Raw genomic sequence first — 27,754 nt, 5'->3', positions numbered from 1 at the left:
ACATTCATCCGATACGAATGATAAAACGTACAAAGAAGAAAATAAATCCACAGGAAATGACTTCGTTTTTTAAACGTTTCTTGTGTTTCGAATTCATATTTCCGATATTATTGAATGTCTCACGGAAAACCCCGCCTGTTACAAGTTAGGTGAAGGAAGATTTCCGTACCGCGGTGAGGTAAGTCTCCATTAACCTTAAGAGCGTTAAAATACTTTAATAACGAGTTGTGTTTGTCAATTTTACCAGAATGTCTAACCAAGAAGATGAAAGTTTACTGGGAAAATGTCTCGCGGCGGTAGCAGCGGCGAATCTCTCCATTGAAGTGACTGAGGCCGAGAGGCAGAACTTCTGCAGTGTCAGAGGTCTGACACGAGAGGGCGCTGTTACAAAAGGGAACGGTCGCTGATATTGCACTTTGACCTCGCAGATTCGTTATGCGAGGAGTTGGCTTTGCTTTTGCGGGAGGCGGTGGACATGAGGTGGCCGTTTGTACCCGAAAAATGGCAGTACAAACAGGCCATTAACTTCCAGGACAAGAGCAACCTGAGCGAGCTCGTCGGAAGGCATCTACCTCATCTTCTGGTGACGATTGCACTGACTCTAATAGTCCCTAACGAACATGGGCGTAACCAGACGGTTTTGGGGGGGCAGAGACGGCCTAAGGCAGGGGTGTCAAACTCATTTTAACTCGGGGGCCACACAATAGAACAAACATTCTCTCGAGGCCGGACGAGTAGATCAGAGAGAAAGAAAAAAAGCGAAAGAAGAAAGAGAAAGAGGGGGAGAAAAGGGTGGGACAAACAAGGGAGAAAGAGAGAGAGAAAGAGCTAAAAAGAGAAATAGTGAGAGGGGGAAGAAAGAGAGAGAAAGAAAGAAATCCAAAGAGAAATAGAAGGAGAGAAAATAGAATAAGAAAAAAAGAGAAGGAGAGAATGACAGAAGGAGAGAAAGGAAGAAAGAAATAAAAGAGCAAAAAGGGAGAGAGCAAAATAAGATAAAAAAAGACACAGATAGAAAGAGAGGAACAAAGATAGAGAAAAAGAGAGACAGGGAGAGTGAAAGAGAGAGACAGAGAGTGAGAAAAAAAGGGGGAAGAGATGGAGAGAAAAAACAGTAGTCTGACATCTTGCTGCTACGCTGTGCTCATTTGGTACTATTTTGTTGGCATTAGGGAATACAGTGCCATCTAGTGGTCAACTATTACATAATGTACCTTCAGGTTAAATTGAAAAAGAATAATAACCAACTAGATCAGGGGTGTCAAACCCATTTTAACTCGGGAGGCCACACGATAGAAAAAACATTCTCTCAGGGGCCGGACTAGTAGATTAGAGCTAAGGAAAAAGAGAGAGAAAGAAATAGGAGAAAGAGAGAGGGAGAGAAAAGGAGAGGGTGTGGAACAAGGGAAGATAGGAAGGGAGAATGAAAGAGGGAGAGAGTGAGAGAGAATGTGAGAAAGAAAATAGATAAAAAGAGAAATGGTGAGAGAGGGGAGAGAGAGAGATAAAAAAATCCAAAGAGGAATTGAAATAGAGCTGGACAGAAAAGAAATGAAGAGAAAGAGAGAAGGGGAAAGCAAGAGAGAGAGAAAGAGAGAAAAGAAAAAAGGAAGAGAGAGCAAAAGAAGGTAAAAGACACAGAGAGAGAAAGTGACAAAGAGGAACAAAAAAGAGAGACACAGAGTGAAAGAGAGAGGGATAGTGAGGAAAAGGTGAAGACGAGAGAAAGAGAGAGATAATCAAAGAAATGCAAGAACAGCATTTGTGAGAAGCACCTGGCTTTGGCAACATCAAGTGGACATATTTCAACCTGCAGCTCGTTTTTCTCTTGCGCTTCCCTCAGCGTTGTCTCGGGGGCCGGATTCAGTCCTTTTGTAGGTCTTGTCCGGCCCGCGGGCCGTCTGGTTGACACCACTGAACTAGATACTCTGGGTGATCAGCACCTGCAAAGCACCCCTGCTAACAGATATCAAAAATGTTTGCATTTGGTAGCTAGCAACTGTCCTCCATTTTGGTTCAGCAAAACCTTTTGACTTCCAAAATGTCTTGCCAGAATCTCCTAAAAGCCGCCATCTTGGCCCTGGAAGCACACACGGCGCTCGCTGTGATTTTCTTGGTGGACCGCTTCCTCTACTGGACCGACGAGTCCTGGAAATTGTTGAAGATCAGCAAGCTGCTCCACAAGCGCTACCCGAGTGTCCCCGTGGCCCCACAGTTGATTATTCGACAGGCCCGGGTGTACCTCAATTCGGGTGAGAGAGGCATTCAATGTTCCCTGTAATTTTCCACGGGTCTGAGCGTTCACACAAAGTCAGTGGGCAACGCTTGAAACAACAGTGAGCAACCATAATCCCAAGTGTGGCAAGATAATGAATTATCAAACATGTCCAAAACTTGACATTTTGCAGAGTTTCCGGCAATCCAAAATAATTTTTCTCTTTTGAATGAATTGACTCATGTACTATTGGAAAGGTTGTACGGCCTTTATTTTTGTTTCCTGGTATATTTTGTCGGATAATATTAACATTTTGGGGGCTTATTTAGTTGTTTGCAAGATACAGAACTGTACTCAATCACATATTTTAGTGGAAGTACAATGTTGGCAACAAGATTCACTTGATATAATTGAAAATTATTTAAATGCAACACAAACTTTTTCTTCTTTTTTTCCGTGTTTTTTCCTACTTTTTTTTTAAATTCCTTTAAAAAAAAGTCTCATTGTGTTTATTTTTTCCGAGCTGTTACTTTTTTCTTTTTCTTCTTTATTTACTTTTTTCTTACGTTTCTTTCTTTTCTTTTTTTCTGGCTTTTTTCTAAATTTTTCCTTCTTTTTTTCTCTTCCTTTTGTTTCTTTCTTTCTCAGCTTTTCACTACTTTTTCATTCTGGTATTCAATTCCCCCCTTCTTTTAAGTCATTTTGTGCATAATTTTACATAATATTTGGTCATGTTGGGATCAAAGAAGCAAAAACAACCTGAAGAGCCGTATAGGACCCGAAAGAGCCAGTTCCTTTTATTGAGCCGAGCCGAAGAAGCCGGTTCTCGACAAACTCGACTAACTTTACTCAGCTTCGTTCTACTTCGACTCGACTTCAAAATACCGCATTTAGGACACAACATCAGGGGAACTCGTGTATTTTTACCTTTATGCACAGTAACTTTGACTTAAGTCGCTTCTTAATTAGTAATTTTGAGCCCTCATTTTTGTGCGCTGGCTAGATTTTCTTGTGCGCTGAGAATGCGCGAGCAGTGCGCAATTGCGCACGCGCGCAGCTTAGAGGGAACACTGAAGGCATTCATTTGCGGGGTTTTAGAAAAAAAGTGCTGACTCGGCATCTCTCTCACAGGTAAACTGCAGAAAGCCGAGTATATACTAAGCCATCTTATCATCAACAGCGGGACTACAGGTGAGCGCACGTCGAATGTCATCATTTGCCCACGTCCATTTTAACTTTTCAAGGAGTAAATGAGATAAAAAGCAACAGCTTCCTGTCAACTGAAGCGATTACATTTCTTCCGACAGGATGTTGGGTGTACCATTCGGAAAGCGACCGTGCTCTAGTGCAGGCCGTGAGCCTCCAAGTGCGTGGGATGGTTCTGCAAAAACTAGGTCTGATCTTTTCCATCTACTGTGTTAAAGCAGGTGGGGGGAAGGGCGACAATATCCTAAAAATAAAAAAACGGATCCTTTTTTAAATAGTACTCTTTAGACCATGGGTGTCAAACTCATTTTAACTCTGGGGCCACACGATAGAACAAAAATTCTGTCAGGGGCCGGACTAGTAGATTAAAGAGAAAGGAAAGGAGATAAAGAAATAAGAGAAAGAGGGGGGGAAAAGAGAGAGGGCGGGATAAAGAAAGAAAAAGAGAGAGAGGGAGAGATCGTGAGAAACAAAAGATAAAAAGTCGTGAGAGAGGGGGAAAAGAAAGGGAGAGGAAGAAAGAAATCCACAGAAAAAATAAAAAGACAGAAGGAGAGAAAAGAGAAAAGAAAGCGCGAAGGGTATGAAGAGAGAAAGAGAAAAGGAAAAAAGGAAGTTAGAGCAAAAGAGGTTAAAAGACACAGAGAGAGAAAGAGACAAAGAGCATCAAATGAAGAGAAAAAGAGAGACACAGATAGTGAAAGAGACAGAGTGGGAAAAGAGGGGTGGAAAAGAAAGAGAGAGAGAGAAATAAATACGTTCGCAGAGGATTTGACGAATTTAGACAGGAAGGCGGGGGTTTATAAAGAGGTCAGCGGCCAATCAGGGTCCACGGCTGTTGGCGCCATCGGAGAAGACTCAGGTGACATCATGACATCCTGAGCTATTATCAGAACCTGTTTGAGGGCTACTAAAGTGTTCTTAGAGGGGTATCCCCCGGTCAAAGGCACCATATTAGAGTTCCCTGCACTAAAACAACGCTGGTCGTCATCAAAGGAGAAAACATCAGCAAAAATCCTGAATCCGGCAAGTGCCAGAAATAAACTGAACAGTATTTGCTATTTAATGATCTTTTAGCCTTTTGATATTCCGTTCACAATTTAATATAGTCATTTGCCCCACCCTAAATATGGAATAATTGACCTATTTTGATGCTAATGTACCGTCAGGTTTGTGGCTGGAAGCCGCTCATCTCATCTGGGCTTCCTTGGTCGGTTACTATGCACTGCCTCAACCGGATCAAAAGGTGCCGGTGATCATTTTTGTGGTTTTTGAAAGCCAACCTAATGTACCCTCTTGTGAACATCACAGGGTATCAGCACCTCACTTGGCCTCCTGGCTAACATTCTGCTGTCTATGAATGACGAGGACTTCAAAGCTTTCAAAACAACCCCAGATTATGATATCGTGAGTTGAACTCCTGACTCTCACTCGTAAAGAAGGTTGAACTGTTTTATCTGGTTTGTTTATTTTTGTGTCCAGTCTTTGCTTGGCGATGTGAGCCATCGTCTTTTGGCGGCAGCCAAGGCAGCCAACATGGCAGTGGTTTACAGCCAGTATACATCGCTTTACGTGCTGACTAACGTGGTATGTTTCACTCACACATGGTGCGGGTGTGCCCAATAAAGTCCTAGTAAAGGTTCTGTTTTTTGTAGACAGCCCAAGGGACCTGCTTGTTGTCCTACAGTTTCTGTGCAGAGTGTCCTCCCACCGAGAGGAAGTCTTTCCTCTTCCAGGCTAAGGAGGCTTTTGAAGTGGGTCTCCTCAGCAAAGGGCAGGGCGAGGCAGTCACCAGCAAGCAGGAGCTGCACACCTTCATCAAGGCGGCCTATTCACTCGTGGTCGTTCACAAATGGCTCAATGGGGAATCCGAGGCCGTGGCACGGGCAGGGCGGGCTTGCCAAGAGGCCTTGGCTCATTTTTATGATTACTGCCACGTGGACATGCAAGAAGGAGGCAGATTTTGCACTGAAATCATGCAGATGGTGGCTCAGGTCAAATTGGAGTTAAACGTGGAGCCGTTTGTCAATTCCGACAGCAGATCTTTCATCCCAGATAGCTACAGAGGCTTGAACAAAACCTCGGTTGGGTTCACACTGGCTAGCTTCTCCAGAGTGCTGCAGAGATTTCAGAAGTATCACATGTCGCTGTGTAAGTCCACTGATTTCAAGTGTAAAGCTGGGAAAGAGGATGTAGATGGTGCAAGATTATGCATTACCTCTTTTGGGACCACAATGGATGATCTCCACTCTGAATGTATCACAGAAGACGCTAAACCTTCAAGAGAGGGGCCCTCTGATGTCTCTCTCCCAGGTGGTCTCCGCAGCAGTGGGGTAAGCGCAAGCAGTCTTGGCTCTTCTTGGAAGAAGCTCTCCTTGACAAGTTCTGGGTCGTGGAGAGGTGCCGTTGGTAGTAATCAGATCTTCACACCACACAGCACTTCCTCAAGTGTCAGTCATAAGTCTTTTGAATTGGTAGAAGCTGACATACCAACAGCAGGAACCGAGGACCCCGACGATGACTTTGGTCCAATAGACCTCATTGCGGACAGACTATCAATGTCTTTATCGCAACAAATGCTCAGGTCGAGCTCTCTCAGCAACAGTTTTGGCTCCAAGTCATCGTGGGAAAACATTTCGAGATTGTCCATGTCAGCAGGAAGCTTCCAAAGCAGCAAATCATCCGGGAGCTTTTTTGTCATGAGAACGCAAGACTGCGATTTAGAGGATGACCATGCTGCTGGCTGGGAATTCTTGGGCCTGCCCAAACCACAGGGAGTTCCTGAAGTCGATGCAGGAAATTTAAGCAGTACTGAGCCCTCGACAGACGATTCCCATGAGACGCCAGAGGAGTTGATGCTTGGTCCTGAAACACTGAACCCTCATTGCAAGAGCTGCCTAAACAGTAAAATATTTGCTGAATCTCCAAAGGAGTATACATTAACCCCTGAGGACTATCGGTACCTCCTTGCTGGGGTTTGCCACGAATGTCTGCTGAAGAGACTGAGCAGCGATAAGAAAAAGTTCAAAGTTGAGAAGTATGGGACAACTCACAGTAAGCTCCGAGTCCACGATTCATGTTTCCCCATCCATGCTGTGCCATTCATTGCTGACTATCACCTCTGCCAGATGCGCTTCATTTAAAGTTCTCCAGGTCGTCCGGACTGTGGACCGCGAGGGAGACATCTACTTACATCGGCCAGCCAATGGGCTTGCACGGCACCCACAGAACCGCCATCTGGGTCCAGTTCTTACACCAAGAAGAAAGGCTGAGCAGGTGCGGGGATAATAATTTAAAATGTAAACCAGGAAACCTCCGTTATCATTCTGGCTACGTTCCTATTTGCAGTTACGTCGGAAAGGACTACCGGAAGCCCACACAGATCCAGTTTCACCTTCGTGACGTAGAGAGACAGATGACGGCACAGTATTATGTGACAGAATTCAACAAGAGCCTCTATGACAAGGAGGTCATGGCCCAGATGTTCTTCCTGCCCTCAGAGGCGCTGTTGGTAAGCCCAAAGCCTAATGGGGAAAATCCAGATTCAGGAAGTGAAGATCACTGCGGATTTGTCCATAAACTAAAAAAATGTCCTGTCTCAAACCAATCAGACTCAGTTCTTGGTCAGTAGAGACATAAATTCATAAATAAACCTCTGTCCACTTTAGCAAATAAACAATAATTTCAAATCAAGTTAGACATTTTTATCCCCATAAACCAAGAACAGGCTCAGCAGCAGCAGTCGAACACTAATTAAAACAAACGCGTGCATTTCGTGAAGTTTATTTAGTGGTCAACTGCAAAATCTGTAACAGAAAAACCCAACCAATTTTTAACAGTTTGAATGAAATAGACTTCTAAAAGCATGTCATTAAAATCATATTGGCTTGAACGTTACTTGAATCTCACCGGCTCGACTGGAGGCGAGTCAGACTCGAATGCGTTCAAATCTCTTTAAATGTTCATGCATCACCTATCTACTTTCATGATATGCAAGGTTTGCTTTGTAAACTTTGCAAGTAGTGTTTTTATTGGCTGTATCCAAAACGTTAAAAGTTTTTGTCTTTGTACGCTATCATTTATGTTACCGTTGCGCATAAGTGATTGTCAGCAGTTATTATATTCATGTAAGATGCCTCACTCTTTTAGACAAACGTTTCTAGCGACAAAAGTCAATGGTATTCATTATCGACCATTTCTATAGTATATCTTTGTCAACAACGTCGACTAATCAATGCAGCCCTACTAGCCACAAGTGCCTCTTTTGTGGCGGGACTTTACTTCCAGCACTTGGATTTGTCGTCACTGGCCAGATCTAAAAGTAAGATCTTGGGCCCGGACCCGAACCCGGCCCGAAATCCGTAAAATTTCCATCATTAAGTCGAGCCGGGCCAGGCTACTCTCTCGCTGTCTATTCATTTATTTATAGAGGGTCTGCACAGCATGCATTTACTTTTACTCAAGTAATTATTTGAAAGATTACGTTTTACTTCTACTTGAGTGATGTTATTCCGAAGTAACTGTACTCTTACCTGAGTAACAGACTTCTGTGCTGCACCTCAGCGCCATGCATACTTCTGCGCCGAAGTACATTCGTGAATTGAAAGGACAGACCCCGAATTAAACTCAAAGCTGCACCTCAGCACTTCATTTTGGCAGTGCGCGTACTTCAGGCAAAGAAGGCACTTCGGTGCCGGAGCGCAGACTTTGGCGCTGAAGTACGCACAGTGCCAAAATGCAGCTTCGGGTTTACTTTGGGCCCAGTCCCTCACATCAAGTTAATCGGGCGAGTTCGAGCTTTTTCGGGCTTTTTTTCCCACGGGTCGGGTCGGGCTGGATTATTTCGGCCCGATCTTACCTCTTACCACCAGAACAGATAACACAACGTGCTTTCTCACCTGTGCCTGTGAGCAGCTTCTGGACGGGGATGTCATCGCAGGCTGCATTACAGTGGAACCATACATGCTAGGACGATTTGTCAAACTCACCAACAATATCAAAAAGAAGAACGACACCCTCCCAGCGACGGAATACGGCCTGGCCTTCGGACATTTCACCTACCTGAACTCCGACGGCCAGGACATCGTCGTGGACTTGCAAGGTGCGTGTCATAGACCGAAACCGGTGAAGTTGCGGAGTGACAAATGCGTTTTCTGCTCTCAGGATGGGTGACCGCTAACGGGAAAGGGCTGACTTACCTCACTGACCCTCAGATACACACCACCAGAACTCCCCGTGGCCCGTCCAACCTCGCCCTCAGTGGCATTTCCTCCTTTCTGCGCGAACAACATGGACCCGAGTGCAACAGCGTTTGCCAGCTACTCAACTTACCGCCGTTACCGAAACAGTCATAGTGATGCAATTTGTTGGTTTCTTCCTGTCACTTTAAATGAGCATCAGTGAGGTTGGAATACGGACGCTCCCCTACTTACGACCATTCGACTTACCAAAAACGGTAGATACGAACATTTGTTTCGGGATGTGGAAAAATATCCGGACATTGCTGTAAGTTACATTATGTATTGTGTGCACCTTTTTCCAAGTACAGGACATTACTGTAGTGCTTCTTTCTGCCGCTACCGGCGTGTGGCACTGTGAGAGGTCTCCCAGCATCCACCCCGAAGAAGAAATATGCTTCTTCTTCCTAGTTCATGTGTAAACATTCCTTACTGTATCTCCAGCGCACTAAGTACTTTGACATTTTTAATGTTTAATATCTCATGCATCCATTCGATATGGTTGGTATAAAGTGTAAAGACGAGGCGAGCCGTTTCATTTTAAATGAAAGTGGAATAAGAAAGCTTGATGCGGTTGAGAAAATTGTTGGATCGCTTTTTTGGGCCACTTTCTACCACGGAGCAGGAACGCTTGAAGTTCATCTTCTGAAATTAAGTTAAACTTAACTTTATTTATCTTTATAGAGAACATTATTTTATGAAATGTTTATTTTTAGTTCAAAAAAATACAGGTTGAGTAAATGGTTGGATTGCTTTTTTTGCCCACTTTCTACTATGGACGAGGAACTCTTAACGTTCATCTTCTTAAATTAAGTTAAACTTATCTTTATAGAGTATAATATTTTATGAAATGTTTATTTTTAGTTCAAATAAATACAGGTTGAGTAAATGGTTGGATCGCTTTTTTTTGCCCACTTTCTACTATGGAGGAGGAACTCTTGACGTTCATCTTCTTAAATTAAGTTAAACTTATCTTTATAGAGTATAATATTTTATGAAATGTTTATTTTTAGTACAAAAAAATACAGGTTGATAAAATGGTTGGATCGCTTTTTTTCGCCCACTTTCTACTATGGAGGAGGAACTCTTGAAGTTCATCTTCTAAAATTAAGTTAAACTTATCTTTATTTATCTTTATAGAGAACATTATTTTATGATATGTTACTGTTATGTACAGACCCTCAGAATTTCTCAGAAAAGACACTCACAACTCCGAATTCAGATTACAAGGCAAAAAAAGGAAGTCCCTGTTCAAATATTAGGACTACACATAACTGAATCTCCAAGGTTGTATAATAATACCACCATTGGAAAGTACACTGATATGAAAGAATATTTTCAGCAAGTAAATACTTCAAGACTCGTTAACATATAGCTGTTAGTATGACCTGTAAGAAGTTGACCGTTAGCATTACTCGAAGCATTTACTCGTCAGCATGTCTCGGTGGCATATATCCGCTAGTATGACTCGTTAGCATACAGCTGTTAGCAGTACTCGTTAGCTTGTAGCTGTTAGAATGACTCATTAGTATAGAGCCATGAGCAAGACCTGTTAGCACATGGCCGTTAGCATGACTCGTAAGCATGTGACCGTTAACCTGATTTGTTAATTTGTAGCTGTTAAAATTTCTCATGAGCAGGTAGCTTTTAGCCTGACTTGTTAACTTGTAGCTGTTAGCATGACTCGTAGGATCTGCTCTTTAGCATGACTCGTTAACATATATCCGTTAGCCAGACCTGTTAGCTTGTAGCCATTAGCACGACTCGTTAGCATGTGTCTGTTAGCATGAGTCATTAGCGTGAATCCGTTAACAGGAGTCACTAAAATCTACTCATTAGCATGTAGTTGTTAGCATGACTCATTAGCATTTACCCTTTACTACGCTCTTGTTGGCATGTAGCCATTTGCATCTACTTGTTTGCATCTTCTTTTTAGCATGTTGTCGTTAGCATCTTTTCCTGAATATCTAGTCAAGTCACATTTATTTGTATAGCCCTTAATCAAAGAATGTCACAAAAGAACCGCTCAGGTTACAATTACACCATCTCCTGATCCTAAACCATTTTACTTGTTAGCCTTTCGCTCATGGTTACACTTCATGTGGGTCAGTGACCTACCTGGGCCACCCCTGGAAACTTCCCAGGTGACCATGGTTACCCCATTTAAACGGAATCAGACCATTTATTCTTGATGGGGAAATTGTGAGGCAATTCATTCCCTATGGGATTGCTTACTGGTGGCAAGGCCAGCTCCAACTAATAATTGGTCATGAATTGTTGGGCAGGCTAATAATCACAGTGACAACAGACTACCCATAATCAGGGTTGGGTAGGGTTACTTTAACTGGATTACTTTCAATTACTTTTGGATTACTCCAATACCAAATATGCTAATAAGAGACAAAAGAAACTAAATATCAATAAAATTACTAAATTTTGTGCAGGCTTGGGGAGTAACAGAATACATAGAACCGCAAAAATGATGTTGGCAAGAAGTTTGGATTTATTTTCATTTTGTTTCTGTAGCATTTCATGTTAGTTTTGCCGGAGATCAAAGCCAGGAGAGAAAGCTTACCACGTGTTGTGAGTCATAATTTTATTCATATTTTGTTTCTCATCTCATCTCATTAGCCGTACCGCTTATCCTAATTAGGGTCGCGGACGTGCTGGAGCCCATCCCAGCCATCTTCGGGCACAGGGCAGGGGACACCCTGAACTGGTTTCCAGCCAATCACAGGGCACACAGGGACAGACAACTCATTCGCTCATTCACACCTAGGGACAATTTGGACCGGCCAATTCACCTGAAATGCATGTTTTTGGTATGTGGGAGGAAACCGGAGTGCCCGGAGGAAACCCACGCAAGCACGGGGAGAATATACAAACTCCGCACAGGAAGTCTGGAGCTGGATTTGAACCCACGACAGATTGCCATGACATGAACTGTGCCGCACAAGCGCTAACCACTGCGTCACCGTGCTGCCTATTTTGTTTTTTTGTCTTTTATTAGCATATTTGGTGTTGGAGTAATTTAAAAGTAAGTGAAAGTAATCAAGTTAAAGTAACCCTACCCAACCCTGCCAATAATTCAACAATCACATTGTTTATTATTGTTTCTTAAACTAGAACTAGTTAGTCGTCTTTGAGTTTTACTGGTTTGCAGCAATGTTGTAACAAAACCGGTCCACCCAAAAAGAATCACCTGCATGTGACCTAAATACACGGAAGAGTATGCACGCGCACTCGTCGTCAGGTGATTCCTTTATCAGACAGGATTGACCTCAAAGTCATTGCGTCAAGCTTACTGCTGAGTCATGTAATTTCCAACTCGTAGAGATTAGAAAACGCGGCCCGGGGGCCCAACCGCGGCCCCTGAGATGAAAGTATGAGGCCCCCACGTCTTAATATGAACAGTTGACTGTATGCGCAGTTGTTTTTTTTATTATTATTATTATTATTATTTTAAATTTTATGTGATACTTTAAATGTTTTGTATTTTATTTATTTTTTTATTTTATTGTTTGTTATTGCAACATCTATTGCTGCCTGGCCCTCATGAAAGAGGGACTACCTCATCCTAACCCAAACCCTAACCCTTCTGAAGGTTTCTTCATTTTCCTCATGCTGAGGTTTTTGAGTTTTTCCTACATATACATACAGTGGAACCTCGGTTTTCGAACACCTGTCAGTTCGAACAAATCGGAGTCCGACCAAAAATTTCGAGAAATTCTTGCTTCGCTGTTCGGTCAAAAAATCGGAGTTCGAACGCCGGTAATGCGTGAGTGTGACCAACTGTTATCGCGTTCTGCTTTCACTTTTGATATAGGTGTACGAAGTGTTTTAGCCCCTAATTATGCCTCCGAAGGAAGTCAGTGCAAGCAGAAAAGTTGCTACAGGTGAAAAAAGAAAAGTAGTGCGTACAACTATTGCATTTAAGAAAGAAATAATAGCAAAATATGAAGGAGGTGTGCGAGTGTCTGATCTTGCTAGGGAATACCCCAGTGTTTACCTGCGCCTTCTGCTGACCACCACAAAGGTAAGAAAATCTATGCATGATTATTTTCTTTATCCTTTTTTTATTTTTACACGTTCATGTTAGCGTAATCTTTTGTTCGGAAGATTACGATAACGCGAACGTACGATTAGCCTGGGTTAGCTTCATGTTTACGTTAAACATTCAAAACATTCAGGGTGTTGGGACGCAGCCCCCTTTCCAATGAACCGCTCACCACTTGTTGTGGAGACCCAAGTGCTAAATGACTTGTAAACGACCTGATTTTTTTATTTTTACACATTCATGTTAGCGTAATCTTTCGTACTGAAGATTACGATTAGCCCGGGTTAGCTTTATGTTTACGTTAAACATTCAAGGTAAACATTCGGGATGTTGGAACGGATTAAAGTGATTTACATTCTTTTTAATGGGAAAAATGATTTCGGTGATCGAACAAATCAGTTTTCGAACAAGGTTCTGGAACGGATTATGGTCGAGAACCGAGGTTCCACTGTATATATATTTTAAATTATTCAACAAATAATGTATGTGTTTTTATGCTATATTTTGTCACTATATTTGTATTTTTTTTCAGTCTGCATGAGTTTCCCTGAGTTAAATAGTAGTGTAAATAATGACATTTTTATTTTGCTTTATTTCAATTAGGGGGGAAAAAAACTTAATCCCCCCTATAATCATTTTATAATAAGATTTTACATCATGATTCAACTTGAGCCTCCAAAGAGACCCCCAGCCCTCCAAGCTCAGGCACACTTTTTATGCCATAAATTTGCTTGTCCAGCCACCGTCAGAATGTTTTTCTACCACTTGGGCCCCGAGCTACTGGTTTAGACTAACTGCTGGTTTATGATTGCATCATCCTGTGCAAAAGAACAATACTAATCATAACATCGCAAGTGCGGGTGGTGGGGAACAAAAGGCAAACATCCCGTGTCCTGAATTTATGTCTCGTTTTCGGTTCCTTTGTATTGAAATGTGTGTCCTTATGTGTTATGTGGAAACCGCTCCACCATAGGGAGACAAAGATGTGTTATTACCAGTATTTACCCTGTAATGAAAATAATAATAATGTTAAATCGAATGAATGAATAGATGAATAAAACTTTATTTATAAGATAAAAAGTCAAAAAACAATGTTAACGTAAGATGTCCAAAAAGGAATCAATCCTTAGCCCTTCAACTTCCTTCCTTCCATGACTCGTTAGCATTTAGCCGTTCCCATAACTCATGAGAATGTAGTGTTAACAGTAGTTGTCAGTAAACTCTCCCACACTAAACTGTGGAAATTTGGAGGCCTGCCTCATTGAGATAAAAGAGTGGATGTCATTTCTTGCGTCTAAACTCTGAAAAGACCGAAATGTTAGTCATCGGTCCATCTAAATGCCGTGACTTATTCTCAAAAACTGCTGTGAACATTGACAAATGTCACATCACACAGAGTGACTCAGTTAAAAATTTAGTCGTCATATTTGACCCTGATCTATCCTTTGAAATGCATGTAAAGAAAATTACTAGAACCGCTTTCTTCCATCTTCGTAACATTGCTAAAATCCGTTCAATACTGTCTCAGTCGGATGCGGAAATTATAATTCATGCATTTGTTACCTCCCGTCTCGATTACTGTAATGCACTACTCTCTGGTCTCACGAAGTCTAGAATCAAGTCTCTTCAGCTGGTACAAAATGCCGCAGCCAGGCTTTTAACTAGGACAAAAAAGTACGATCACATCACACCGATTTTGGCTAACCTGCATTGGCTCCCAGTTAGCCTTAGATGTGATTTCAAGGTTCTCTTAGTATTATACAAAATCATACATGGACTTTCGCCCTCTTATCTTTCAGATCTGATTTGCCCCTACGTCCCGGTCCGAAGCCTACGATCTGAGAGTGCCGGTTTTCTGGTGATCCCAAGAGCAAAGAAGTGTTCTGCTGGTTCGAGAGCGTTCTCCATTCGGGCACCGGTGCTGTGGAATGCTCTTCCCCCTGAGATCCGATCTGCAAGCTCAGTGGAAATGTTTAAATCTAAACTTAAAACTCACTTCTACTCCATAGCATATGAATAACCTACTCTTCTCGTCGGCTGAAAAATAGTCTGTGTAATATAGTGTAATAATCTGTGAAGCCCTTTGAGACTCTTCGTGATTTAGGGCTATACAAATAAAAATGACTTGACTTGACTTGACTTGACTAGTTGTTAGCATGACTCCTTAGCATTTACCCTTTAGCATCCACTTATTAGCATGTAGCTGTTAACCTGACCTGTTATCAGGTAGCTGTTAGCATGACTCGTTAGCATGTAGCCATCAGCATGACTCATTAACATGAGTCGTTAGTATCTACTCATTTGCATGTGGTTGTTAGCATAATTCATTTGTATTTACCCTTTAGCATCCACTTCTTAGTATGAAGCCATTAGCCTGACTTGTTTGCATGTAACTTTTAACGTGACTTGTTAGCTTCTACTCGTTTGTATGACTCATTAGCATGTAGCTGTGAGAATAAGAATGTAGCCATTAGCCTGACTCGTTAGCATGTGGCTGTTAACAGTAGTCGTTAGTATCTACTCATTGGCATGTAGTTGTTAACATGACTCATTAGCATTTACCCTTTAGCATCCACTGGTTAGCATGTAGCTGTTAGAATGACTTGTTAGCTTCTACACGTTTGCATGACTCGTTAGCATGTGCCTGTCAGCATGACTCATTAGCATGAAGCCGGTAACAGGAGTCGTTAGTATCTACTCATTTGCATGTGGTTGTTAGCATGATTCATTTGTATTTACCCTTTAGCATCCACTTGTGAGCATGTAGCTGTTAGCCTAACTAATTAGCAGGTAGCTGTTAGCATGACTTGTTAGCTTCCACTCGTTTGCATGACTCGTTAACAGTAGTCGTCAGTATCTACTCGTTAGCATGTCGTTGTTAGCATCTAATCTCTCGCATCGACTTGTTCGGATCTTCTTTTTAGCATGTACCTGTTAGCATCTTTTCGTTTAAAAAAAAAAAGTTATTCTTTCTACTCCTTTTTTAATCATGTAATGATTTTCAAACCAATCGCATTCATTCTTACTCACATTCCCAAGTCGCCTGCGATGTACAGTGGGGCCTCGCTACTTCGCGGTTCCACGTTCGCGGGTTCAGAGCTTCGCGGGTCTAAAAGATAATAATAATAAAATAAAGTAATTAAAAATAATTGGGGTAAGCATTTTTGAAGGGGCGTCGCTACTTCGTGGTTCCGCGTTCGCGAGTTCAGAGCTTCGCAGGCACAGTTCTGAGGTCGTGGGAACCTCCTGCGTGGGTTCAAATCCAGCTCCCAGACTTCCTGTGCAGAGTTTGTATGTTCTCCCCGTGCTTGCGTGGGTTTCGTCCGGGCACTCCGGTTTCCTCCCACGTTCCAAAAACATGCATTTCAGGTGAATTGGCTGGTCCAAATTGTCCCTAGGTGTGACTGAGCAAGTGAGTTGTCTGTCCCCGTGTGCCCTGCGATTGGCTGACAACCAGTTCAGGGTGTCCCCTGTCCACTGCCCGATGAGAGAGAGAGGCAGAGAGCGTAAGAAACAAAAGATAAAAAGTCGTGAGAGAGGGGGGGGGAAACAAAGGGAGAGGAAGAAAGAAATCCAAAGAGAAAGAGAAAGCTGAAAGGAGAGAAAAGAGAAAAGAAAGCGCAAAGGGTAGGAAGAGAGAAAGAAAAAAGGAAAAAAGGAAGTTAGAGCAAAAGAGGTTAAAATACACAGAGAGAGAAAGAGACAAAGAGCAACAAAGGAAGAGAAAAAGAGAGACACAGAGAGTGAAAGAGACGGAGTGGAAGAAAATGGGTGGAAAAGAGAGAGAGAGAGAGAGAGAGAGAGAGAAATAATTACAAGTACAGTGTCTTTGTGAGAGGCACCTGGCTTTGGCAACATCAAGATGAAGAAGCATATTTCAACCTGCAGCTTGTTTTTCTCTTGCGCTTCTCTGAGTGTTGTCTCGCGGGCCGGATTCAATCCCTTAGCGGGCCTGATCCGGCCCGCGGGCCGCCCGTTTGACACCTGTGCTGTAAACGAAGGTGTGTCAACTCATAAGCACCTTGTGACTGTGATCTCACCTCTTACCTTATGACCCACTTAGCCACTCCAACCCAAAATATTTTTAAATGAGTGTTAACGCGCGTGAATATGTATCCGCACTTCGCTTTCATCACGTGACGCGTTATCTAAATTGAAGCACAATATGAATTTTGCAAGAACGGTGAACAATGCCAAAGAGGCTGAACCTTTATCCTAGTTCCTGTGCGCTTATAAGGAAGTGAATCCACTTCGCTCCTTTATTGTGCAGCGTGGACGTGCAGACATGAAATTTCTCGTGGCGCTCGCGTGTTTTCTGGCGGCGTGCGCGGGACAAAAGCCTTCCCCGTGCAGTAAGTAAGTCCGATTGCTCGGAATGTATACAAAGTTCAACTTGGGTTTATTTCTGCCGAACAGGGAGTCCTTCTTTGTTGAGCGGGCAACTCATGTTGGTAAGTTGATTTATTTTTCTTTACTCGAAGATGGCGTCAAGAAGGGAATGCAGGGGGCATTTGGGTGCCCGAAGCTCAAATGCTTTATGGTGCCCACCACCCACCTTTTCAATCCCAAACTTTCACTGACAGCCCAACAGTGAAAGCACGCCCCCTAGTGACACGTTTCACTATCTGCTTGACACTATCATCCACTATCTTGGGTTGAGGGCTGTGTTTAAAAAACTTATCTCATTTATTTATTATTATTATTTATTATTTTTTTATTATTATTTATTAGATAGATAGATACTTTATTCATCCCCGCAGGGAAATTCACAATAGAGATAAAAAGAGAAGTCATGAGAGAGGGGGAAAGAAAGGGAGAGGAAGAAAGAAATCCAAAGAGGAATAGAAATACGGAAGGAGAGAAAAGAGAAAGTGTATTTCATCTCTCATCTCATTAGCTGCACCTCTTATCCTCAGTAGGGTCGCGGGGGTGCTGGAGCCCATCCCAGCAATCATCGGGCAGTGGGCAGGGGACACCCTGAACTGGTTGCCAGCCAATCGCAGGGCACACAGGGACAGACAACTTGCTCGCTCATTCACACCTAGGGACAATTTGGACCGGCCAATCCACCTGAAATGCATGTCTTTGGAATGTGGGAGGAAACCGGAGTGCCCGGAGGAAACCCACGCAAGCACGGGGAGAACATACAAACTCCGCACGGGAAGTCCGGTAGCTGGATTTGAACCCACACAGGAGGTTCCCAAGACCTTAGAACTGTGCCTGCACACGCGCTAACCACTGCGCCGCCGTGCTGCCCTTATTTATTATTATTATTTATTTATATATTTATTTGTATAGCCCTTTATAACAAGGAGTCTCAAATGGCTGCACAGACCAAAGATTATTCTCTTATCTTTGTCTCGTTAAGACTAATCATTTTCTCGTAATATAGTATAAACCAGGGTTCTTAGAGTCGTTCTAAAAGGAACTGGATTTTGATTTTTGTGATTGTTTCTTTTTTTGCCTTGCTTTTTTCTCTCACTGTCGTTTTCATTTTTCTTCTTTTGTACCGTTTTTGTTTATTTTTGTTCTTTTCCCAATGCTTTTTCCTCTTTTTTGATTAGTCCCCTTTCCTCTATTTTTTCTTTCTTCTTCCATTCTTTTTTTTTTATTTTTAGCCAACATTAGCCCCCCACCCTTTTTTTCCTTTCCTTCTCAAAAGGCCAGGCAAAAAAAATGAGAAAAAATGCGTTTCTGTCACTTTTAGTGTCTGGGGTTTATATTCTTCCTTGCGTTTTTGGTCCAAACTGTTTGGACTTTCTTTTTTCAGTTTTTTTTTATTTTTTATTTACAACTGTGTTGTATTCTGGTGTTTTACTGTGATAAATAGTTGATTAAACCGCAATCAAACTCTCGTTTTGTTCCTAGTGCTGTTTTTTTGTTTTGTTTGTTTTTGTGTCATTGTAATCCTGTGCAGTCCTTTGAGACATTTTTGTGATTAACGGCCATATAAATAAATTTGACTTGACTTGACTTTTTAATATTCACCCTTGATTTGGAATAAAGGCGCATCTAATAGGCCAGTGCGCCAAAAAACAATCCGAACCAAGGAGAGCGCGCCCTTTAAAACAGTGCGCCCTTTAAAACTGCGCCAAATGGGTTAGGTAATACGGTACAATAATGATCTTTTTTTATTTTAACATTGACTAACGACAAGCGAGCTTCATCTCGGTTCTTCTTGTTTTTTCTTTTTCCCGCTACGGACTCTTGTTGCCATTTCGAGGCCATGTTCTCACAGGTGTTCAACAAATTGAACAAGAACCTCAGATAGTTCTTCTCTTTTTACGCAGTCCACCCAAAATGAGAAGCTCTGGGCCTTCGCTCGCTACTTGTATGACGCAATGGGCCAAAGAATCCGCCTGCGAGAAATGGGATTCTACCAGAATAAGACTTTCACTTATGATGCCCTTCTTCTCTACAGAATGGTTAGCCCCCGTCCTATGTCTGAATCTAAAAATGACTTCATTGATTCACGACCTAATTTCTGTGTTTTCTATCAGGGAGTCATGTACGAGATTCATCATCAAGACCACACCTGCAGGAAAAGAGCCCTGCGGGGGGGCTTCCACCCAATGGCGGTCCCTAAAAATTCCACACTTTTGGGCCAGGCCGTGGTGGGGAGCTCCTCGGGCCCCGGGCAGGGCCTCCTGGTCAACACCTGGACTGGCAAGCTCCCTGACGACGGTGAGACCAAAGAACCTGAAATTATTTGTAGGAAACCAGTCCGATATTCCGCTGACCCTCTCATCTTCTTGCTGCAGCACCGTACTTGGTCACAGTGACTGAATTTGGATGCATTCCAGTCTCCTCGTCCTACAAAACACAGCTCTTTGGGTGGATGGTGACCAGGCAAGTCTTCGTCTATATCACTGGTTCAGTTTTCTTTTTGCTGTGAAAAACACCAGTCCCGCCAGTAATCATATAAGGCCTGCAACAATGAATCGATAAAATTGATTACAATTGATTATTAATACATTTTCAGAGGCATTGTTCCCGAATTCCAGTTTGATATCAATCCTGTCTGTCCAGTCTTGTCCGGTATCGACCCAATCTATCTGATATCTGCTCGTGCAGTTGGTATCAATCTCGTCGGCCTCTGGCTTCCTGTCATTCGACGCCAGACTGCTGCCTTACGACTTCCGCCCAACGATCGCCGAATCACTGGCGTTTGGGTTAACGTGCATGACTGCTCCATTTCCCGTAAAATAAAAGCTTGTGTGAGAAACGTCACGCATTTGGGTTCTCCTCATGTTCCGGTTCTTGACAACTATGCTTACTTAGTTACAGAACTTAATTTTCTGTAGACCTTCAAAATAAGTCAAAATCGAAACAAACGGCAGGCACCCCACTTCCTATTTTAGAGAAACGTCTGGCATTGAATGAGTTGGCAACGAATTTCATCATCAATTGGTTGTGTCGAACGAATTATGCGCAACTCTGTACGTTAATTGAATTAAACTAAGCGTGCATTGAATTTCGTTGAGCCAATGAGTGTCATGATTACTGATGTGATTCACCTGCGCCCGCTCATTTGGCGCCAACCACTGCGGGCTCGAATTGGCTCCCTTCCCTAGTTGAACCCAGTCCTGTCAGTCCCCTGTTGTCAGTCCGTCTGCGAACCTCTGTGTATACAAGGCAGTGACCCCTTACGCCACTTTAAAAACCATCATTGCGCAGGTATCTTCTTTTACCTGAGTCCCCGATCACAAAAGTCTGGCGGCGATGGAGTATCCAGTGACGGGAGCAGGTTTGAATGAGCTGGAAGCTCTTAGCTGGACCTCTGCACGTCAGCGGCACAGGGCAAGGGTCGTTAGCAGCTGGGATTGAGTGGCAGCTGTTTCCGGCAGACCCCTGTGCGTCTGAGCAGCACTATTTAGTGGCCGCACTGCTCACCCCAATTGGGGAAAGGCCTAGAAAAGGTGGCCTAAAGATTGCCCACTCAGCACAGTACCCGGACAGGAAACCGCGCCTGTCGGGACATTCCACTATGCGGTCGAAAAACAATAGCATTTAGAATTGCAGCATGGAACATAAGGACACTCCTGGATACCAGTCTGGACAGACCACAGCGCAGAACAGCACTCATTGCCAACGAGCTGAAGCGATATAATGTGGATGTGGCAGCGCTCAGCGAGACCAGACTCCTTGAGGAAGGCTCACTCAATGAAGAGGGGGAGGGTTATACATTCTTTTGGAAGGGATACCCCATGGGCGGACACCATCTTCACGGCGTTGGTTTTGCAATTAAGAACACCCTACTGCTGAAGCTCACAGAGTCACCAGTGGGTGTCAGTGAAAGACTAATGACTCTTCGCATCCCACTTGCAAAATGCAGACATGTCACATTAGTTAGTGCCTATGCACCAACACTGCCATCGAATGATGAAGAGAAGGATCGCTTCTACCAGGAACTCGATGACATCCTCAGTCACATCCCGAGGAATGACAAAATCATGCTGCTTGGTGATTTCAATGCAAGAGTCGGAAAGAACTTGCAAAACTGGGATGGTGTGATAGGTGCCCATGGCATTGGAAAAGTTAATTCCAATGGCATGAGACTTCTTAGTCTGTGCGCGGAACATAACCTTACCATCACAAACACCATCTTCCAACAAAAGAATAAATATAAGGCATCCTGGATGCACCCCAGGTCCAAACACTGGCATCTGATCGACTACGCGATCGTGAGGAGGGCTGACCTGAAGGACGTGCTCATTACAAGAGCTACGCGTGGGGCAGACTGTTGGACCGACCACCGCATGATTCTGACAAAGGTCAGAATGCATGTCCGGCCCCTAGCACGTCAGGGTGGTTCAAAGAGGAAGACACTCAACTGTGCCAAACTCTCCAGTAGCGACACCCTTGACAACTTCCGTTGCTCTCTAGCAGAGAGGCTGGCAAACATTGAGCAGCTGGTCATGTCAGAGGCTGGGATGGATGAGAAGTGGACCTATATATCTACCACCCTCTTTGACACTGCAGCCCAAACCGTTGGTTTTAAAACTAAAAAACACCAGGACTGGTTTGACCAGAATGCCGGAGAGATCTCAACCCTCCTGGACAGAATGCACAAGGCACACAGAGCCACCCTGAACAACCCACAATCTCAATTCCATAAAAAGCTATGGCAAGCCCTTCGTTCCGAGGCCCAGAGAACGCTCAGAAAACTGCAAAATGAGTGGTGGATCTCAAAAGCCAATGAAATCCAGTCTCACGCTGATAGAAGCGATATGCACAGTTTCTATGATGCAGTAAAAACCATCTATGGCCCCAGACACTGCTCACTGGCACCTGTTAGATCTGCTGATGGAACATCTCTAATCAAGGATCAGGCTATGATAGTGGAGCGGTGGGCTGAGCATTTCAACACCCTGCTCAACCAGCCCACCCCAGTGGACCCAACTGTCCTTTCAGAACTCCCTGAACATCCTACATTGCCAGACCTCGACCTCCCGCCAACTTTCAATGAAATCCTGCATGCAGTCAAAACCCTGAAAAACAATAAATCCCCTGGACCTGACAACATCCCAGCTGAACTTCTCAAGGTAGGAGGCTACCTCTGTACACGGACACTGTTTCAATATATTTCAGAGGTGTGGAGACGAGAGTGTGTCCCGCAACTGTGGAAAGATGCGAACATTGTGACCATCTTTAAGAATAAAGGAGATAAATCCATCTGCTCCAACAGTAGGGGTATCTCTTTGTTGGCCACTGCTGGAAAGGTCCTTGCCAAGGTCATGCTCCGCAGACTCATCTCTAAAATATCGGAACGCGTCATCCCAGAGTCACAGTGTGGTTTTCGAAAGGACAGAGGAACAGTCGACATGATCTTTGTGACACGTCAGCTCCAAGAGAAATGCCGGGAGCAGCACAAGGACTTGTTCATCGCCTTTGTCGATCTTTCAAAGGCATTTGACACAGTGAACAGGGACCTACTGTGGCAAGTCCTGAAGAGATTTGGGTGTCCACCCAAGTTTCTCACCATTCTTGCACAGTTCCATTCAGGGATGACGGCCAGAGTGGTAGTTGGAAGACACAGCTCAGAGCCCTTTGGCGTCGAAACTGGAGTGAGGCAAGGCTGTGTGCTGGCTCCAGTTCTCTTCAACATCTTCCTCGTCTGTGTTACAACACTGCTACGTAGAAGGATGGAGGAGCAGGCTGGAGTTACCATCAACTTCAGGGCTGATGGTAACCTGTTTAACATCAGGAGGCTACAGGCAACTACCAAACTGACTTCAGAGACCATCATTGAGCTACAGTATGCTGATGACTGTGCCCTGGTTGCCCATACACCGGAGGCTCTGCAAAACATTCTCTCGGCAGCTATAACTGCATACACCAGAATGGGACTGACGATCAACACCCAGAAGACAGAGGTACTCTGTCAGTCCAGTGCTGACCTCTTACCAAACCCAATAACCCTCACAGCAGCAGGGCAACACCTGCTCATGGTGCCCACCTTTAAATATCTGGGGAGCATAGTGTCCGACACCTGCTCATTGGATGATGAGATCCAGAGCCGTCTCAAGCAAGCATCAGCATCTTTCGGTCGACTAAGGATAAGGGTCTTTCAAAACAACAACCTTAGACTCCACACCAAAATGCTGGTCTACAGAGCTGTATGCATCACGACATTACTGTATGGATGTGAGGCATGGACTATCTACAGCCGCCATCTGAAGAGCCTCGAGACCTTCCATGTAAGATGTCTTCAGAAGATCCTTGGCATCACATGGAGGGACAGAGTGCCGCACACAGAGGTGTTGGAGAGGGCAGGCAGCTGCAGCATGGAATCCATTATGGCCCAACGCCAACTTAGGTGGCTGGGGCATGTTGTTCGAATGCCCAGCCACAGACTGCCACGCCGTATCCTCTATGGTCAGTTACATCTAGGCCAACGCAGTGCTGGTGGGCAGAAGAAGCGGTTCAAAGACCAAATGAAGAACATCCTGAAGAGATGTCGGATAAACCCCTCCTCACTGGAGGAACTTGCTTCCTGCCGAGACCTCTGGCGCTCCCACTGCTCACATGGAGTGGATTACATGGAGGAACAGCGCATGCAACACCGTGCAGCAAAGCGTGCAAAGAGACATGCTCGCCAGGCCACCCCTGCTCCCCCCAGCACCCCCTTCACATGCTCTGTCTGTAACCGCATCTGTGGATCCAGGATCGGACTCTTCAAACATCAGCAGACTCACAATTAAAAGAAGATGGTCATCATCGAATCGATGGACAACCCCAAGCATACAAGGCATGCCTTATTCGACCCTGACTCCCACCTGTCCCGTTTTTACTCCTGTTTGTATCCCACTACAACCTGTTTTCCCGACTACGTCTGCTCTCCCGTCCCGGTTTACGACCCATTTTTGATCCCAACTACGTCTACTCTCCCGTCTTGGCTAACGACCCGTTTCCGACCCGATCACGCTTTGCTCTCCCAGTCCCGACTACTGACCAGTTTTTCCGTCCCTCACACCACCATCGCTCGCTACGGAAGATCCACTTCCGTGTTCGGATCACAGTCCGAATCCGAGAGCGACTTTCTTCCCGCGTCCAGCGAACACCGGATCGCGGGCGCTGCCCTTCCTCTTTCTTTCAATAAAATTGTGAGAAAACGTTACGCGATTGGGTCTACACTGTGTGCTGGTCGTGACAGTGAGATACCATTGCCTGACAGACAATCCATTGTGGGAAGTTGATGCTACCTTGTGGGTGTTTTGGAGAACTACTTTGAATTGGACTGGAATTGAGGGCTGAATAACCGTTGAATTCAAAGCCTGTCTTCTCTTCTTTCAGGAACTGTTATGGTAATTTAAATGGCACTTGTCACTTCCGTGGGAATAATAGGGATACGTATGCGTTAACAATAACCAACTTAGTTCAAAGAGCCTTTATCTACTTTTATATTACTTTAATGAGAGCTGTTCGGGACTCGCAACATATAAAGAAGCAGGAAAGTGGGTGGAGAGTGATTTCATGCTCGTGCTCGCTGTTTTTTGTTAGTGTAGCTTGAAATCATCAAATACAGGCCAAATCCTAACCAAGAAGAGTTTGTTCGAGCGCGTCTTAACAATGCACGTACTTGCATGTGTGCCACACATGCAGCTTGACGGAGGCTGCAATGATGATGTATCCCAGAAGGTGGCGTCATTTTCAGATTCCCGACAGCACCTTTAACAAATAGCAGTTGGGTAACAGCCAGACTTTTTTCTTAGTCAATTAATTGAACGTACTTTTTTTCTACCCGGCAGCTTCTTCAACAACGTTATCGGCATTTCCGACCCCGGTCAGCTCAACCCACCCGACTTCTGCGAAGACGCGATGGACGAGGAGCCGGTCGACTTTTTCAGTTTGTTCCAGAAGAATTGAATACACATGCATGTGGAAAAGAAGACTTATTTTCTTAATCGACTTATGCTAACGAAAATGTGCTAATGCTAATTTGATCGTTTTTATATCTGTAGTAACCAGCTTTTTGCATTTGTTGTCACAATAAAACACACGTATTAAACTCGTGGCCCACCAGGACATTTTATGCGGCCTGCTGAGAGAAGAACAAGAGAAAAATGAGCTGACACGTCTCATTGTCATTTTACTTAAAAAAATAAAACTACGGACATGTTGACTTTGAGACTGGGAGGTCGCTGGTTCGCGCCTCGGCCGAGTCATACCTAAGACTTAACATTGGTAAAATGGCGGCGCCCTCTGTTGGCTGCGGCTGCATCGGCTCGCTACAACGGGTCAGGTGTATCGACATTTCGTTCTGTGTACATTGTTACAAAGAACGACAATACAGAGGAAATTATTATTATTATTATTATTATTATTAAAGCAATATGAAAAATACATTTTAAAAAAAAGTAGCATCAGAATGTCTTTGCAAGAAGTTTATCTCATTTATATAATAAATATGAATTCTAACAGGGATTTTTACATATTCAGGTAAACTTTTTCATTAAAATATATATAAAGCAGAAAGTGTAAGGACCAGAATGGAAACAGGACCCAATTGCGTAACGTTTACAAGTTTTTATTGAAAGAAAGAGGAAGGGCTACGCCCATGATCCGGTGTTCGCTGGACTCGGGAAGCAAGTCGCCCTCGGACTTGGACTGTGATCCGAAGACGGAAGTGGATCTTCCGTAGCGAGCGCTGGCGGTGTCAGGGATCGAAAAATGGGTCGGTAGCCACGGCTGGGAGAGCAAAGCGTGGTTGGAAACGAGTCGTAAGCCAGGACGGGACATTAGATGCAGTCGGGATCAAAAATGGGTCATAAGCCGGGAGGGGAAAGCAGACGTGGCGAGGGACAAAACAGGTCGTAGCTGGAGGCAAACGGGAGCAAAAACGGGATAGGCGGGAGTCAAGGTCGAAAAAGGCTTGCCTTGTATACAGAGGTTCGCAGACGGACTGACAACAGTAGATTGACAGGACTGGGTTTAAATAGGGACAGGGAGCCAATCAGAGCCTGCAGCGGTTGGCGCCAAAAAGGCGGGCACAGGTGATTCTCATCGGTAAACATGACAGAAAGACTTTTAAATCATTAAATCAGTCATATGTAATAGTGTTTCTATGCTACTTGTCACTTTCCAGTCAGCATGAGTTTCCCCAAGTCACACGTATTGTAGTGGAAATGAATTCAATAGTTGTTTCCTTTTTGTTTTGTTTCTAAATGCACAGTTGATAAACACTACAAGAGAGTAAATCATTAGGGAAGGAACCAAAATCTGGAGTATCACTGAATCATGATATTGATATTGATGGGAGCCTCCAAAAAGACCCCCAACCCTCCAGCTAAGACACCCTTTTTTATATAACTTTTTATTTCTCACACACAATTCGACAGACGGTTGAGTCACCCACCAAACAGCAACATGAACAGAAAATATACACAATTGACATTCCCATAAAAAACAAAACAAAAACAAAAAAATGATAATAAAAAAAATAAAAGGTGAGGTGTTTAGACATCAGGGTTGGGTAGGGTTACTGTAACTGTATTACTTTCAATTACTTTTGGATTACTCCAATACCAAATATGCTAATAAAAAAAAGAAACTAAATATGAATAAAATGACTACATTTTGTGCAGGCTTGGGGAGTAACGGAATACATGGAACGGCAAAAATGATGTTGGCAAGCTGTTTGGATTTATTTTCATTTTGTTTCTGTCGCATTTTATGTTAGTTTTGCCGGAGATCAAAGCCAGGAGAGAAAGCTTACCACGTGTTGTGAGTCATCATTTTATTCATATTTAGTTTCTTTTGTCTTTTATTAGCATATTTGGTATTGGAGTAATCCAAAAGTAATTGAAAGTAATCCAGTTAAAGTAACACTACCCAACCCTGTTAGACATCAAGTAAAAATTGTGTTATAGGCTTCAATTCATCTAGTTTCAATTGAAGTTTTGCAGCGTTTTTATTCTCAGGGATGTGATTTGACCAAAGTGAAATTATCTGAAAATTAGCGGGGGGGGGGGTGATTGCTAGCTGGGGGGGGGGGGGGGGGGGGAACCAGGTAGGACCAGGGCAGTGCCCTGGTGGGGGGAAAAGTGGGGCGAAGCCCCCCCCCCGGAGCTCATGGGTTTTTTTAAGTACTTTCAATGCACTCAGATGACAAAGAAATAGACAAGACAACAGCATAAATTTTCAATGTATATTGAACTATCCCATATAAAATTACAGTTTAAGTCAACTCAAAATCAGTCACATTAAAAAACATTTCCCCAACGCCACTATCTTAATTGTAAAGAAGATGGTTCCAGTGGCAAGGGAGACCCTAGACGACCGGCATCTTTCTACAACTGCAGGAAATTCGTCACAGTCTTCTTTCCAACATTCGTAGATAATTCCTTCTCCAACCAGTCCCATCGAAACTTGTTTTTTACAATCTTATCAATTTCTTTAGCTCGCGGAGCATCTTTGCGTTCGATCACGGACATCTTTCTTTAAACACCCGGCAAAAACGTGTGAGAAATGAACAATGGCACACTCCTATAACAAGCGCGTTTATTGGTCAACACGAGACTTCAACCAATCGCAAGT

General features: G+C 43.7%; 1 protein-coding gene across 1 annotated transcript; it reads left to right on the top strand.

Moving 5' to 3' along the window:
* The first annotated feature begins 160 nt into the window (after nt 1-160).
* Nucleotides 161-25,229, top strand: alpk1 (alpha kinase 1). The gene is made up of 20 exons (XM_088347741.1): nt 161-178; nt 248-363; nt 429-583; nt 2,054-2,252; nt 3,347-3,406; nt 3,523-3,609; nt 4,591-4,667; nt 4,733-4,828; nt 4,904-5,008; nt 5,077-6,475; nt 6,550-6,697; nt 6,770-6,932; nt 8,336-8,522; nt 8,585-8,730; nt 16,953-17,067; nt 17,132-17,166; nt 19,006-19,140; nt 19,216-19,399; nt 19,477-19,564; nt 24,967-25,229. Exons 2-20 carry the CDS (start codon nt 249-251, stop codon nt 25,082-25,084), a joined length of 3,612 nt encoding a protein of 1,203 aa, XP_088203867.1. The 5' UTR covers nt 161-178; nt 248; the 3' UTR covers nt 25,085-25,229.
* The last annotated feature ends 2,525 nt before the right edge of the window (nt 25,230-27,754 follow it).

This window comes from Urocampus carinirostris, chromosome 11 (genome assembly GCF_059441175.1).
Source record: "Urocampus carinirostris isolate Australia breed hairy pipefish chromosome 11, RoL_Ucar_1.0, whole genome shotgun sequence".
In the NCBI taxonomy this organism is placed as follows: Eukaryota; Metazoa; Chordata; class Actinopteri; order Syngnathiformes; family Syngnathidae; genus Urocampus; species Urocampus carinirostris.
Note: the sequence above shows the minus strand (reverse complement) of the source record. Positions and strands in the feature narration are given on the sequence as shown.

Bases quoted from the DNA above. Each gene is read 5' to 3' on its own strand.
- alpk1 (XM_088347741.1), top strand. From the start codon at position 249: ATGTCTAACCAAGAAGATGAAAGTTTACTGGGAAAATGTCTCGCGGCG. The intron at 364-428 runs GTCTGACACGAG...TTGACCTCGCAG, and splicing joins GAACTTCTGCAGTGTCAGAG to ATTCGTTATGCGAGGAGTTG. The intron at 19,400-19,476 runs GTGAGACCAAAG...TTCTTGCTGCAG, and splicing joins TGGCAAGCTCCCTGACGACG to CACCGTACTTGGTCACAGTG.